Source organism: Macrobrachium nipponense, chromosome 32 (genome assembly GCF_015104395.2).
Source record: "Macrobrachium nipponense isolate FS-2020 chromosome 32, ASM1510439v2, whole genome shotgun sequence".
Taxonomy (NCBI): Eukaryota; Metazoa; Arthropoda; class Malacostraca; order Decapoda; family Palaemonidae; genus Macrobrachium; species Macrobrachium nipponense.
Window position 1 is genome coordinate 72,663,703 of NC_061094.1, and position 16,626 is coordinate 72,680,328.

At 34.4% G+C, this 16,626-nt stretch overlaps 1 protein-coding gene across 1 annotated transcript in view; it reads left to right on the forward strand.

Annotated features, from left to right (window-relative positions):
- LOC135207468 (equilibrative nucleoside transporter 1-like) overlaps nucleotides 1–14,905 on the forward strand; it is a 121,512-nt gene extending 106,607 nt beyond the window's left edge. Inside the window, exons 2-13 of the mRNA XM_064239194.1 lie at nucleotides 1,400–2,169; nucleotides 2,430–2,455; nucleotides 2,490–2,632; nucleotides 3,918–4,054; nucleotides 4,527–4,672; nucleotides 7,902–7,987; nucleotides 8,140–8,286; nucleotides 9,086–9,260; nucleotides 9,619–9,740; nucleotides 10,108–10,310; nucleotides 11,193–11,280; nucleotides 12,139–14,905. Of these exons, the coding sequence (XP_064095264.1) occupies nucleotides 1,904–2,169; nucleotides 2,430–2,455; nucleotides 2,490–2,632; nucleotides 3,918–4,054; nucleotides 4,527–4,672; nucleotides 7,902–7,987; nucleotides 8,140–8,286; nucleotides 9,086–9,260; nucleotides 9,619–9,740; nucleotides 10,108–10,310; nucleotides 11,193–11,280; nucleotides 12,139–12,228 (1,629 nt within the window). The 5' untranslated portion in view covers nucleotides 1,400–1,903 and the 3' untranslated portion in view covers nucleotides 12,229–14,905. The remainder of the gene's footprint in view (nucleotides 1–1,399; nucleotides 2,170–2,429; nucleotides 2,456–2,489; nucleotides 2,633–3,917; nucleotides 4,055–4,526; nucleotides 4,673–7,901; nucleotides 7,988–8,139; nucleotides 8,287–9,085; nucleotides 9,261–9,618; nucleotides 9,741–10,107; nucleotides 10,311–11,192; nucleotides 11,281–12,138) is intronic.
- Nucleotides 14,906–16,626: the final 1,721 nt, after the last annotated feature.

Genomic DNA, 16,626 nt, shown 5'->3' on the forward strand with positions numbered 1-16,626 from the left:
AAAATATTAAAAATGCTTAAAAATATTGTTAAAATATGGACATAATGCCCTCTTTTACATGCCCTCTTGTACAGCGTAAAAATATTGAACATATTAGATAAAAATAAATACTTGTTAAATATGAACGTAATACTCCCTCGTACAGTGTAAAAATATTACGGGAAACAGCCCTGGTAAAAAAAATGGGTAGCTGTGAAAGTCTACGGTCTCGCCCTGCTGTATTTCATTTACTCCAGCCAGCGCTCATTGTTATGTCCACTCACGCTTGGTGTTATTTGTTGTGGGACTCCGTTCCCTGCTTCCTCTTCTGGTCCTGAGAGGGCTCACTCATAGGTTTTCGTATTTTTGAAGTTCAACTTAGTTTTTTTGTGTGTACAGTTTTTTGTGTGTACAGCCCTTAAGTAAGGTCTTGGATAAATCATAAACTCGCCACGAAGTAGTTAAGAAAAATAACTTGGACATCATGGCTAGAAAAAGGAACTACTTTTATTATTAACCACAAACTAGAGAGAGAGAGAGAGAGAGAGAGAGAGAGAGAGAGAGAGAGAGAGGGGATTACTTAGACGTAATGAAAAGAAAAAGGAACAGCTGGTAGTTCTTCTATATAACAGGAATAATCAGTTATTAACCTCAGCTCAGGTCGGAGAGAGAGAGAGAGAGAGAGAGGAGAGAGAGAGAGAGAGAGAGAGAGAGAGAGAGTAGGGGGGATAACGTTACCAAATCCATCTCAAGAACCGTAACCTCATCTGTCGAATCTGATGTTACCATGGTAACCATTTCGTGCTGCTATGGCGAGAGAGAGAGAGAGAGAGAGAGAGAGAGAGAGAGAGGTTTGAATGTTTCCCCTATTCAGTCTGATATCGAGTTTCGGCTTCTTGTTTGTTTACAACGTTAACACATTTTTATTTATGAGTAGGATGTACATACTGGTACGTTTTTGGGGGATTATTGTTGGTCGGAATGTTAGTTTTATGTTGACTTCTACACTCTTTTACAAGACTTAAGCCCCTGAGGACCCGTGCCGGCTTAAGTCTGGCTTAAACTAAACCATCCAGCCGACCTTCACGTCGTTAATATCTCTGACCTTCAAGAATTCTTAGAACTTTTTTATCGACTTAAAACGGCTTATCTGCAAAGGGATTAAGTGGGGACTTTTTTTGTCATATTACATAGACCTCCGTAATTCTTTTGAATTATGGTTAAAATTAAAATTTTAAAATTAAATATATGTCATGCGATGATGAACTGGAATCCAGTCTTTATATTGTATGTTCTTTATATTTTCTGTTTGGAAATGTTTGGCATTGTAAAACTTCTTGACTTCAGAATATAATGTGGTGTTCCCTATTGAATTCTATCCCAAAGGCAAAGGTGATTTTTAATTGAAATTCTCTTCCAGCACTAAATATTTGATATTTGGCCTTCAAGAACACGTGGAAAGAAAGAGAGCCATGTAAAATAAGCAAGCCCTGTCATTCTTATCCGTCTCACTGTCAGCTTGCCTTCCGAAACCCGCACTTGAACTGTGAGAGTGAATCGTGCGATACTGAAAATATGCTGCGACTGATAAAGAAAAAAGGCGGTCTGTTGTAGTGAAAACAAATGCCAGTGGACTCGGAGCGCAGAACTCGAACCGTTTCTGACCACGGCGGAGGACTTGCCATCGAATACGAACCGTTTGAATCTCGGAGCAGAGTGTTTTGTGAACGACAGAGAAACGTTGCGAAATTAGCTCCCTTCGATCAGGATTGGATGCGTTTTTGAAGAGAGAAAAATTGCCTCTATATCTTGGATCCATTCGAGACTGTGATGATGAATTAGTGGCGACCCAGGTTGTATTGGTGGTGGTGTAAGCGTCTCGCGCAGGGAGGTACGTGCGAAATTATTCCCCCGAGTCTATAGAATGCCTGCCACCATCAACATGTATGGGGAGTCCGATTATTTGACGGCTCCCTTAGCCTCAGTGGAAGACCTCTCCAGGGTCAACACCCCGGGGGGTTCTCCGTCTCTCAGACCCCGCAGCAAGCACCCAGCCCTGGAGGATCCCAACTGGGAACCACCAGAGGAACCCACAGTACAACCTCAAGACGTTGACTTGACTATAGAACCCACTGCTCTAACCCCCTTGCAACCAGCCGTTCAGGACCAGCATGCTGGTCTTCCAGATCGGTGAGTTTTAGTTAGAAAGATGTGGCAGATATGTACTGATCATATGTCATCCGTTTCTGGCATATGCTGAATTTCTACATTAGAAGTGAAGGGTACGATAAGTCTGTCTCTTTCTCAGGAAGGATTCTTATCCAGAATATTGAAAAGACGATATTTTCAGTAATGTATGCTGATTTTGCTATGTATATATTTAGCCAAAGTGCTTGTATAGATTATTTTTAAAGTATGTGTTTGCTCCTTTAATTGTATTTATTTTTCAGTATATTTTTCCAGACATTACCTTTCTGTTATCTTTAGCCAATTTATATAAGTTATTGTAGGTTTCATGTTCCCTGGTCTTTTTGGTAATGTCATTATTTATTCTTTTCTCTCTCTTCCAGGTTTAAAGCTGGTTTTCATGACGCTTGTTCTCCATGGCGTAGGAACTCTGATGCCATGGAATATGTTCATCACAGCCAAAAATGTAAGTAGTATAAATTTTTTACTTTTTGTGTTCTGAATATTGATGTTTTGATACTCTCACGTCAATTAATAATCTTTGTTCACATGAATCCCCGAAAAATGCCTTAGAGTAAAGGTAAAGGATCTTAGAGTTGCAAGCACACAGCTTGCTGACCCCATTAGTGAGAACAACTTTTGTTTTCCTGTTCAGAAGTCAGTGCCCCTTATGTACTTAAATGCTTTTTTTGGTCTCAAGGGAAAACTTTTTATGGTTATACACTTAAGGCCAACCAACAGGTGGCACAGACTTGGGATAGAGAGTAAAAAGTTTTTTCCAGTACTGGATCAGAAAAGCTGTGAGCTTGCAGCTTGGAATATGACCTGATTTCAGTTTTCCTATAAGTATAGAATCTGAATTTAACAGGAACATGTACCTCAGGCACAAGAGTACTTAGGTTTCAACTTCTTTTATGGCCGTTGTTGGTCAATTGGTAGAACCCTGGCCTTTCATTTGAGAGACTGGGGTTTGATCCTGAAGGGGTAATTGAATGAAAAGCTACCAGTTAAGTCGGTGGTCAGAAAGCTGGGTAATATTTGTGGCTGTTAGGCAGAGTCCTTTCTTTTGAGAGACTGGGGTTCATTCTTGATGTGAGCCAGAAATTTATACATAGACATTTGTATATGTCTGTGCCTTTGGTTTAGCTACAATAATACAGTTGATTTATTTATGCCATTGGCAAGAAAGGTATAAGGTTATTTGACTCCGCCATGTATACCCCTGTCGAAGTCAGGTTTTATACTTACAGTAAAATTGCTGTGGATGGGTAAATTTTAAAATTTTGCTTATTATGAAGTTTTTCACTTTTGCATACATGACTTGCACTCACAAGTATTTAGCCACAGATGTCCTTTAATATCAAATTCACTTTACTGGGGAGTAACTTAGACCCACAGTGAATCATTGATCTTATATTCAAGACTTTTAAGTTTTTTTTATTTTTTCTTATGAGAAGCTATAAGGGGGATATCCATTAGGTTGTTCCTATCTTAATAGTAACCTGCATCTCTTAGTTCAAAACAAGTTTTCCATTATATCAATATGTATTCATTTACTTTTAATGACCTTTACTTAAAACTGTCAAGATTTGGCTTTTGAATAATAGAAAATATGTAGAAAGCTTACAAATCTTGACCATAATATATGTTCCCTCTCATTGCAATATGATGTGTGTCATAGAGAAACTGGTCATATGTATATACTGGCTAATAGTTTTTCATTTTGATTATACAAGGTTTTGTTTTTTCAGTATTTTGTGGACTACAAGCTCGTAGGAGAAGATGGAGAAGTATCCTCGTATGCAACAAATTTCCTTCCCTACATTGGATATGCCGCACAAATTCCTAATGTTCTCTTCAACTGGCTCAATATCTTCATACAGTTTGGGTGAGTTGGTGATTCTACACTGAATAGTGCATTTATACAAATAATTTATACTGTACAGAAGTGTAAACTTTAATTTTATGAACTTTATAAAGGTAATTTACAAAAATGTGCTGAGTATTGTACTATTAAGGTCTAGATGGACAGTTCTGCACTTAGTGATATACAGGAAATTGCTGGAATTCTGTCTAATGATATCAAGTTTGTTTTAATGTCTCCAATGTACACTAGAAAGAAATAAAACTGCATTAATATTTTACCATTATTGTGAGAAGATTGTTTTGTGCTTATGAAACTTTGCCACTTAAATTTTATCTTAACAAGGGATATCATTAATTCTACATATTAATTTTACTCAGTATTGCTTGAATCAAGTTGCTTTGCAATGGAAAATTCATTGTGGTTTACTTTTGTGTTGCAAAAATTGCATAGTATTGTATTTGTTAGTTTTTAAGTGAAATATTTTTCTCCGCAGGGGTAACCTAACCACCCGAATTGTATGGAGCATCCTAATAGAAGTAGTGGTGTTTGTGTTCACAGTGGTCTTAGCCATGGTAGACTCCTCAGAATGGCCTGGTGTATTTTTCTGGATTACCATTGCTTCTGTTGTCATCCTCAATGGTAGGTGAAATATTCCTCTGGGTTTCTGAAGCCACACAGTTATCATAAAACTTATAAGTTATCGTATTGCTTTTTTCCAGGTTATGGCACAGTTAGTTTAATGTCTTTTCTATGTCAGTACTGAAGTAAATTGGAAAAAAATGCAAAAAGTAGGGCCTAGCCTCTGAGGAAGCAGTATATCTACCTCTTGAAGAAGGGGTTATTTAAGGATTCATACACTATACAGTCATTAATTGTATAATAATTGTAACTTCACTGGAAAAACCTAAGTAATAGCCCATTTCTAGATAGAATCCAAAGGAGTTATTTGCCAAAATCTTCACTCCACTTTCTTTGAACTTTTGAAGATATTCAATAACTGTTACAGCCTCCCAGACTGTCTTGAATTATCTATTGAATGAGATTGTTGTTCATCAGCAGTACCAGACTTCCCATTTAAAATTGTGATTTCATAGCAATATTTTCACATCGCAATGGAATGTAGTCACATGTCTGTTCTTGCGGACTACCACCAGTGGTATTTGTGTGTTTTGGTTGTGTATTGCGGTTTTGATGGTATGTTTTCTTATTGATTGGACTTGCCATCTGCTTCCGTGCAGTCCTTTTGTAAATTAAAAAAACAATTCTGAACTGTAAAATCTCATAATCTGAACAGCATAAGAATTATTATTATTTATCAAATGAAACCTATTCACATGGAACATGCACACATAGGCCATTGACTTGAAATTCAAGCTTCCAAAGAATGTTGGTTTCAGCCTCCCACTGCAGACCCCACACTGCAACAGTAACTGATCATGTTACAGAGCAGTGATTTTTCATCGCCCTGATGAGGTGCAAACTCGCAACATCTGGGTAATGTGCCACGACGCTAGCAACCATATCAGCGGCCTATTTGAAATATGATACATCTTCCATTCTGCTTACTGATAATTACATGAAGTTAGATTGTTATATATTTCTTTAGGCACTCATTTTAACTAATAAATGTATGAATAATACAACACTAATATATTACATACATTTCCCTTGACTACTTTAGAATACTTTCTCAAAGATGTGAGCCTGTGATTGCTTTGAAACTATTTTTATGCTGTTTTTCTTGATCTTTTTCACTTGCTTGAGGCTTGGCAGAGTTGAGGATATGATGTTGCCTCCACTTTCTTGTTTACATAAATATTGTTAGTCTTTGTAGGGATTTTTAATCTTTGTCCAATTCATTTAATGAAATATTTAATAATTACAGGTACGTAATTCCCAGTACCACAAGTAAAATCCTGTTATATACAGCAGCCTTATTTATTTCAGTGTTTTGAATTTTGTTGTTGATCTATCTTAATCAGCTAGGACTCTCTTTCCTTTACCCCAGATCTACCCAAATTGAATAGAATTTTCTTTACTTTAATCCCAGCCCAGTTTTGCCTTTGTACCCTGTCAGCACTTGATCTTATTGTAAAAAAAAAAAACTGCCTGCAGCCTTCCATTTGGTTTAGGTTGCTTTTGCAAATTGGAGGATACATATGTAGACTCCTCGCTTGAATTAAAGTGAAGTAATTCTTGTAGAACTCATTTCCAACAGAAAATTTATAATGATCACTAGTGGTACTGAATATGTAACAACGGAATTGATGTTATCATTATTTAAACTGGAACTTTACTTTAGCAGGATTGCCATCAAAAGAGTTGTGTGCCTAATAGAAGTGGCTATAATTAATTATTTTATACTGGTCACTGGTATAATGGTTCGTGTCTTGGAATGCTACCAAGATGTCATGAGTTCACGTCTCCCCCAGGACAATGAAGAAATTACTGGCTCTGTATCATGATTACTAGTTACTCCCGTGATGCAGGGTCTGTGGTGGGAGGTTGAAACCAGCATATCATGGGAAGCTTGAATTTTAAGTCAATGGCCCTATGGGCTTGTTCCATATGAATAGGTATCATCTGCTGAATAATAATAATGATGATAATAATCATCATCATCATCATCGGAACACTAGGCACGATTCCAAGATCCCTGAAAAGGAATCTGGAAAAACTAGAAGTTGAGTAGCTCCAGGACTCGTGCAGAAGTGTGCGCTCCTGGAAACAGCGCACATAGTAAGAAAAGTGATGGACTCCTAAGGAGGCAGGATGCAACCTGGAACCCCACACTATAAATACCACCCAGTCGAATTGGAGGACTGTGATAGACCACATAATAATAATAATGATAAGACAGAAAACTAACCACAATTATGAAAAAATGTCTTCACAAAGCATGGTACCATGAATAAGCAGGGAACACTTGTTTAACCCATTTATTAAGATGAATGGGACCAAATTGATGTGAATTCTTATATTATTTACTAAGTCAAATCAAATCAAAACTTTCTTGTAAGAAAATATTAAAACATATGACTAAAGTTTTATGGCATCAGAGGTAACAAAAATAAAGTTTGCCTGAAGGTAGCTAAAACTGGTTTCTTATCACACACAATTAGTTTTCCCATTCTATCCCTCAGTCATGTATGTCCACATTTTTGGTCTTCAAATGTCCCCAGACACTACACTTATTTTCTCCACTGGAGGCTTCATGTACTGCACACATCAATTACCTTTCTTACTTTTCATGTAGTCTGGATATAAGCCTTTTTAAGTCAGCTTTTCCTCTTCAAGATTAATGTGTAGTGTGGATATGAGTGATGGGGTTTGTGTGAAAAAATGTTTACATTTAATTGTATTGTATTGCCAAGATATCAAGAGTGACATATAATGTTTATTGAATTTCCTAATTTTGTGGGTTGTATTAGCCAGTAGAAAAGTGAATTGTTGTGACTTTCATGTGAGCAGATAATTTTTTAATACATACCTAAGTACTGGCTTGTGTTATTTTGATTGAATAATTACCATTTACAGTACCTTTATTGTCTGATTCATGAGTGGCTCGTAAAATTCTTTTCGAACTTGGTAAACTTTTTCACGTTGAAAGATTGATTTGTATCCTAAAAATGTAGTATTCTTGCTTGGATGATGTTGACCACTATAGCATCAACTAAACTAAAAACCAGGTATATATATTTACTGAAAAAATCACCAAAAGTTGTATTTGTTTTACCAGGCCTGTATTTTAGATATTGATTTCATTTTTGGTTGCTTTTCATGATAATAATAGTAGTAATACAGTACTGTGGCTGATAAAGCTATGAAGTACACATTATATTTTAAATAATGTATATTTTTTTTCCAGTTGCTAATGGTATTTACCAGAACACTGTGTATGGTATGGCGGCAAGACTGCCTTTTGCTTACACTGGGGCTGTGGTTTTGGGTTCAGTAAGTTTGCTTTTAAGTTTAGAGTTTCCTGTGCTGTTGTATGATTTTTAAATTGATTAAAACTGGTGAATATTTTTTTGGTATGTGTACATATAATTTTATGTTGATGAAACGATTTATACATTACTAATGTATGTATGTTTTTTTTTCAGAACATCAGTGGGACCTTCACTGCCATTATAAATATCTTATCGATTGGACTGGCACCTAACATTAGAACATCTGCCATCTACTACTTCATCACAGCGCTGTTTGTATTATTAGCGTGTTTCGACACTTACTTTGCACTGCCTTTAAATGTAAGTGATCCCATGAGTTACCAGTAAAAATAAATATGTGCATAATTTCTTTCACAAGTAAGATCTCCACAGATGCCAACACATTTACTTACAACTGATACTTTAAGACTGCTGTAGCTGGAACTTAAAAAAATACTTGATACAGTTAATTACCTAGTATGATATCTAAATTTGCTGTAATCATTGTTTTGGGTTTAAACATTTGAATTTTACTCATGAATCTTTAACTTAGTATTTTTAGTTGCTTGTTGAGTTCGTTTTTAATGCATATAACTACTTTTATGTGGAAACGTTGTATAGACATTGATCTTTGATATCAAATTGTAAATTGATAATATCTGTGCTACACGGTAGACCACAGCAAAAATCTTATATGCTTATCATTTTGGTCTTCTATATTTTCCAATATACATCTTATAGAATTGTATGGTATTTCCACGTAATGGGTCTGTTGCTGCTTGTTATGTGGTAGCAGTGAGGGAATAGTTGAAAATGTTATCACTTTGAGAAGATAGTGAACCTAGTGACTGATAAACTTGCAGTTTTAAGAGAGAAACTTCGGAATGTGACAAGTCATGTGTATATAATAGAAATGGTGACATTTGTTTGAAATTATGTGCCAATTCATGAGTTGTAGATCATTAACATGAAATCCCTTAATGATGTAACGATCAGTTTCGATTACATGTCATAAATCTAACTGGTTTCTTGTCTTTTTATATATTCATTGCTTTCATTTTAGTGGTGTGTGTGTATCATGAATTTACAGAATGATCAGATGCGGCTTGTTTATTTTCAGCGTTTCTTCCGTTATCATGAAGCTCAACATGAAAGGGCTAAGAAAGCTGCAAAGAGAGATCCAAGCAAACCAAGAATACCCTATGGTCATATCTTCAAAAAGGCATTCCCTCAGCTCTTCAATGTCTTCTTGGTCTTCTTTGTTACGCTATCTGTCTTCCCTGCGGTTTTAGCAGGTAATGTTTAATGTAAAAGAAAGTTACATCATGATTAGCTAATGCAAGGAACTGTAGTTATATTTATATACATTGTCAGATGGTTTCAAATATTTCTCACTGGACTGTTTAGTTTAATAAATAGGATTTGAAGAAGGAAGGAATACTTAAATTTAGAGAACTTGGAATTAAGAATATTTGATGTGCCACAAATTTTTTCGCATTATGCCGTAAAATATGTTTAAGACATCATTGAAAGTAATTTGCAGTAACAAATTACTGAAATTGCAAAAAATTCTTTAAGTACGTTTATGCTTTTTAAGATGCTTTGTATGGTGTGTTTTTGAAATTACCTAATAAAGGCACCATTTTCTTGCAGATACATGTAGGACAGAAGAAAACTTTCCAGTACCACCGAAGTACTACCAAGCTGTAACTTGTTTCCTTACCTTCAATTTATTCGCCATGTTAGGAAATATGCTACCAGGACTTATAACTTGGGTGAGTAATCTCTCTCTCTCTCTCTGTTTCTCTCGTGATACAGATTTGAAATTATGTTTGTAAGCAACTGAAGCAAGTTATAGCATTTTCTACATTTGTTTTGGTCACTTGCATAGTGTGTGCACACGTATTATGCCTCTGGGACAGCTCAGCTATATAAATATTATGGATTTGTCTTTATTTTCAACTTGGATGCCATTGGCATCAGCTATTTAACAATGGTTTTTATAATTGAATACTTTGAAATGGTAAAAATTGTCATAACTCACATTATTAAGAATATTTGAAGCAAAGCATTCATGATATTTCTGTTTATTATGCCACTGAGACTTTCATGTAATTCAGTACTTACATTTTCATCCAACAGCCATCCCCTAGGTTCCTTTGCATCCCAGTGATTCTCCGCATATTCTTGATTCCTGCATTTGTCCTGTGCCACTTCTATCCAGTCAACGTTGAACGCGTCATGCCAGTTCTTATAGATTCAGACTGGGCATACTGGGTTTTGGCTGTCATATTGGGTCTCACCTCAGGATATTATTCTTCTTTAGCAATGATGTATTGCCCAAGGTATGTCATCTGTTTTCCTAATGTACTGTATATTGAAAATTTGAAGACATGTTTCTTGATCATTGTTTCTGCTATTGTCTTGCATTTGTCATATCATATTTACAGTATTTAAGTTAATTAAGTATTAATATTATATTTTATTTTTTGGCATTGAAATTACTTTGGTACAATTTTTCACTTTTGTTAATACTTTTGTTTTTTAGTTTGACTATGTGACCATTATGTATAACCTTTTATTACTGTATTTATGTAAAAAATTACATGACTGATGAGGTTTGATAATGTTCATTTGTTTTTGTTCTTGAAGCCTGGTTGATTTCTGATTTGAGAAACATATTGTTCACGTGATTTGATTTGATTTTACATCATAAACAGAATGCAATTGAATGTATAATGGTATTTATATTGATGGTTTCAGAACTACTCATATGTACATTGTCACTCACTCCTGTCTGTTCTCGGGCATTCCAATGAGGTGTGAGAGATGTGTATTTCTGGAGATAGAAGTTCCCTCTTGATGTGGTTCGGAAGTCACGTAAAGCCGTTGGTCCCGTTGCTGAATAACCACTGGTTCCATGCAACGTAAAAACACCATACAAACAAAGAAACAAACTCACTCCTGTCTGGCATAATCTTGTCATTCCTGGAATTGAGTGTCATTCCATTTGAAAACTTCTTCATTCCATCCAGTCAACACCCATCCTTCCAAAACTTCTAAGTTATGCATTTTTTCAGCAAGGCTATCATCCTCCATCCACTAACTAATAGTGGTTTGATCCATCTTTTCACCTACACCAAACTGTTACCATATTTTCAATTCCTGTTTCTCACCCTTTTATTTGATTTTCTTGGCTGAAATAACTAACACAAGTTCTTTTACAGGACTGTTGAACCTGAGTATGCACCAGTAGCAGGCATGATGGGTGCAGCATCTCTTATCACTGGAATTTTTGCTGGTATCAATTTTCAGGTAAGATTTTTTACTGAAGTTCTAATTAAATTAGTTAATTCTTAAAGAATGTGACTTTAATAGTTACCAAAATCATAGTTCATGTGAAAGTCATAGGACATCAAAAATAGATTTGACAATATTCATATATCACAGTTAGAAACCTCTATTTTTTTTTACCATTGTATGTTGCTAGCTGTATGGCAGGTTGACTGAGAGATAGGAGTTACTTTATTCATGAAAAAGATTTATTGGTTTGGCATTCTGTTGCTAGGAGAAATATGTCTACCATAAAATAAGAGGTTTGTTCATGGAAACATAAAAATTTTTCATAATTTTTTTGTTTATATTTTGTTACAGACCTCATATTTTATTTATGCAGTCACTATTTAGATGGGCACTGAAAAAGACAACTAAAGAATTTTTAAAAGGTGTGACTACAACATGTCACAGTTCATGGCCAGTGTCCTGTAGGGAGGCCATGTATAAATGAGGAAATGGTGAAAAGATGTGATGCCCAGAGGATGGAAAATGGATCTGACAGATTGATATCCTTTGGGCTTATGATGAGGAGGGATGAAGAACAGTAAGTCATAAAAACAGCAGATAGGCGAGTAGCATGGGCTTTGAGTGCAAAACAAAACAGGAAGAGGTGTCCAGGCATTTTGCTTGGTAAATATAAAAAGAAGTCATGAAGGATAGTACCTCTTTTCCATAAGATGAGCAGCAGAGTTTCGACTAACACTTCTTGCAGGATTAACTTGTCTTGCACTGAGCAATACACATAGGTAAAATATAGAGGTTTGTCCTGATATGAACATAATATGATGGAGCATGAATAGAAGTGATCATAGAACTTATGATATTTTATCGTTTCAGATTGTTTGTACATGGGCTGTTACAAAAATTTCTTTTGAAATCCCAGGGTATGAATTCCCCATGAGGAACTGCACTGATCGTCTTAGCTAGAAGGAGGTGGTTACAGTCATAGAGTTTTTACATTGAAATTAGGTATAGTAAGATTGAAAGCCTTGTTTGATGTTCAAATTAGAACTGTTTCCTAAGTAAGAAATCATGAATTTTCAAGGCTTTGATGCAAGAATGTAATTTTTTAATGTAATAGTTTGTGTTAACTTTATCAAAGATATGAAAAAATGCCTTGCAGAGAATAATGCAGGAACAGTTTTTTAGTAATTCTGCATACGTACATAACTAAGAATTTAAAGTGTGAAGTTTTATACTGTTATAAGTATGCATTTACACTAAATGGTCTTTTCAAGCATTGGTATTATATAGGTTATGTTGGTGCCGCACTACTAAACTGGAATTAATAGTAGTCATATTTAGGACCCATATGAAACAAGTTATTGTCAAGGCTTTTTTTTTTTTTTTTAAAGAAAGGACAAATTTGTGATGTAAAATGTAAGTTACTGAAATTTGTACAGATACATTGTTCGCTCTAGTTCCATTTTCTTAACAGCATGAGAGAAATGATAAAACTAGGCTTTGTAAACTAAAACCTAGAATTACAGCCAATGTAATATTTCAGAATCTGAAAGTTGTGCGTATTGAACTGCCTTTGCCTTTCGTACGTTAGCTGGATTTGCTAGACTCCCCTGGGGACTGGGAAATCCTGTTAATGTAGAACTCTTAAACGAAAACAGAATAACGACCTCATTATCTAAATATCCCCTAGGTAAAAGCTGTTTGATGTTGCTGGCCATAGAGTGCAAGAGTTACATTTTGGTTGAAGCATTTATGATAAATCATAGCAAGGCTTCCTTTTCATATACAGTGAATAATTCCTGGATACATCATATATCAACTAAAATTGACATAAACTTTTGCTTTGGCAGTGGTATTTGTCTTTAAATACAATTCAATATGATACATGTAACATAAAAACATAGAATTGCAGATGCACTTGTGAAAAGTCTTTGGCAAAGCTGTTGTACAGTGCTATGAACATGTAAATACTTTAGGTTAGTATGAGTTATGAAAATGGGTAGCAGATCTTCACAAGTATAGGAAAGCAGTTGTATAAAGGTTTTGCAGGTTTTAAGAATTAAAATCATTTTGTACTTGTATATTTATTGCCATAATGTTAAATCTTGTGAGTAACAGTATAATTAAAGAGTATAATAATGTTTTCTTATGAATGAACCCCCCAAAGCTATGTGTATGATACAAAGTGACTGAATTATGATATCAAACAGTAAAAGTATATATACTGTACATTTAATCAAATGTGTATGGTAGCATATCACTCTTTTTACAGCCATACTTTGTTTTAACACCCAAGTGCAATGTCTTACAGATACAGTAATTAAGTTTTGTGAAAATGATGAATTAGGTGAAAACTCCCATGGTGTATAAGTCATAATGAGTTCAATCTCTGTACGTATATTCAGGATCCTGTAATAATTTAGTGTCTCAGGTCACAAAGAATTTCGTTTTGTATTTACTGATTCTTTTTTTATACAGATCATCAACAGCTGTTAGTATAGATACATTTATCATTTTTCCCCAAGTCAATATGGAGATCAATTATGATTGGATTCAGTTTATTTTAAACAATTCCATAGATATGGTATTATTTAAAGGCCAAATTTGATTTTTCCTTATGTTTTTACTATGTTCATATACCTAAAACTTCTACCCTATCACAATTAGATTTCAATTCACAGTGTAAAGTCATCTCTGTTATCTAGATAGGTCAAGTCTCTATTAAACAACTATTCTCATTACAAAGTTACAGATTTTTACTGAAATGTTATCACTGGTTTAACCATTTTACTTGCTACTTGTAAGTCTTATTCATGTTTTTGTATTTCACATCCAGAAAAGTGATTGCTTTTGTGTATACTATAATTCATCTGCTTGCATTATCAAATCAGTGTGACTATCTTCCTTGTTACTATGATACTTTATAAGGATTTTAGACTTACCCATAATTGGGAATAAAGTTTTAACTGTCCTTGCATTGGTTTGACTGTAAGTTTCAATAGCTTTTGTTTAGATGCCTTCTGAAGTGCATTATTATAGCAAATTCAAAGTGAACCATATAGTCTTGAGACATGAGTGCATTGCACTTAATATATTTTGTTTTTATTTAGTACTTACTGTTGTATGTATGAAACCTAGTTTTATATGAAAGGAGTGTACTTTGTTCACTTACATTTGGTAACTACCAGGAAAAAACTTTGAGCTGTTTAACTGTGTTAATTGCCAAAAAGTGTTTCAGGGGAGGGTGCACAAAATACATTGCATTACGTAAACCAGTGTTTTTCTAAGTCATGTATAGGGAACTAAGTTTTACTTCTTGTGTATGGTTCATTGTTGTGCATCTGTATTATGAGATCTGTATAGAAAAATCAGAATCCTTCTTGTATTATACATACAGTTTGTTACTGCAGAGGAACAAACACAATCACATGTTAATTTTAATGTACACAAGTCCTTTCCCAGTAGTAATAGAAAATTTGAATAGGACTCTTATTTATTGGTTATAGTTATTTTTATATGATTCTGACTTTGTATCATAAAGTCTGTACAAATAGGAATGACTCAGAAAACAGGTTTGATTTATTAAAGCAGAGTACAATCTCTAAGAAATTACTAAATACATTGTTCCTTGTTAATAATATTAGTAGTTTTATTTCCTAAAATGGCCTGATATTTTGATATGTATTGTGTGTCTGTTAATAAAGCGTGTGTGAAAAATAAGTGGATATATTTTTTTTACATTTTTCTTCATTTGAGAGGAATTTTGAGAGTTATGGTGGATGGATTTTGTCTTTATTATTGAAGGAGCAAGCCTCACTTTTCAATCCCCTTTGTAAATGTAAATGAAAAGAACTTGAGAAGAATAGATTCAATTGTATACTGTATTATAATACTGTTTGCTTAGTATTTAACTGTCTAGCAATTGTAAATATTCCCAGAAAACGTTTATTTCATATTTTTGCTTCAACCTTTGTTATTTTACTTTCTTTTTATGTATCTTTTCATTTTAAATTTTCTTGTTTTAGTAATGTCTGTATTCCAGCATTTCTGCCTTTGTTTTTGAGATTGATGTATTCAGCTACTTTCATTTTTTCATTAGAAGTCATGCCAACTACATGCTGTCAGCACACTTTAGTTTGAGGTTACTCTATTTTGGAAGTGCTGTTCCTTAGTTTGTTTTAGGCCACTTTTAGGAATTCATACCATTTGTGTGTCCAGATTCATGGTTGTTGATGATAAGAGCTTAACCCCTACTGGATGGATTGATCCTCAGGAGTAGTAATAACAGGTTTGGGGTGGTCGACGGATTGATCCTGTAGATAAGCAATATGAAGCACCATCGAATTGGAAAGAATCAGGCGGGAAAGAGGTGCCAATACATCTATAGCCCATAAATTCACTAATTGCAACTTTTACACTGGCTAAAACTGTGAATCATTTCTGCTTGTAAATTCAAGGGGGAATGTATTATGTCTCTCACGTGACGTCTTTTTGTAAATGTGCTCGTAAATATACCAAGGGTATATTGGTTGTTGTTTTTGTCAGTTGTAAATGTAATTTTACAAAGAAAAATGCACAGAAATATTAGAAAAACATGTAAAAGTAGAAAAAAGTTACTGAATCTTCATTCTCGGTAAATTTACGTGAATATTTTTCAACAAATGCTTACAATTCATTACTGATTTTATTTCTTATTTGTTTTGATATTGTATGAGCAGTAATCATAATTTTACAAAATAAAATAAAATTATTTATTAGAAAAAACATTGGTTGGTAAAATTTTATGATTGTCTTGTAAAAGAGACCCCACAAGGGGTTGTAAATAGTCATTTTCAACTTGTGGAAGGTAGGGAGAATTTTTTTTTTTTTTTTTTTTTTCTTTCACCATGTACATTTGCATATTTTCCTCTTTCCATTGATATGTTTTTTTCATAAATTAGCTGACCTCAAAGTTTACCCGGCCTGAGGAGCTGCATTTCGATATAATTACCCATCCAGTAAGGGTTAAGATCTTTGATTTCTGTCAGGACCATTTATTATTTAGTTATTACTTATGCTGCACTTTTTCAATTTGGTATGTACTTATTTTGTTTTTGTGATAGGTTTTGTTTTGATTTTACAACATTGCCAGCTGTGTTTTATCTATTACATTTCTTAAGGACAAATTCCATCTTTTTTAGGCTGCCACATCTTTTTTTCTATGTGAGAGACTGGAGTTGGGATTATAATCCATAATTTTAGGCTACCCTATTTGTTTGCATCAGCATAGTTGCTCATCTGAGATCAACTTCTACGTGGAAATGGGTGAATATGCAGTGAAAGAAGTTGCTTGTCTTATATGTCACTTCTTCATCCAGGATG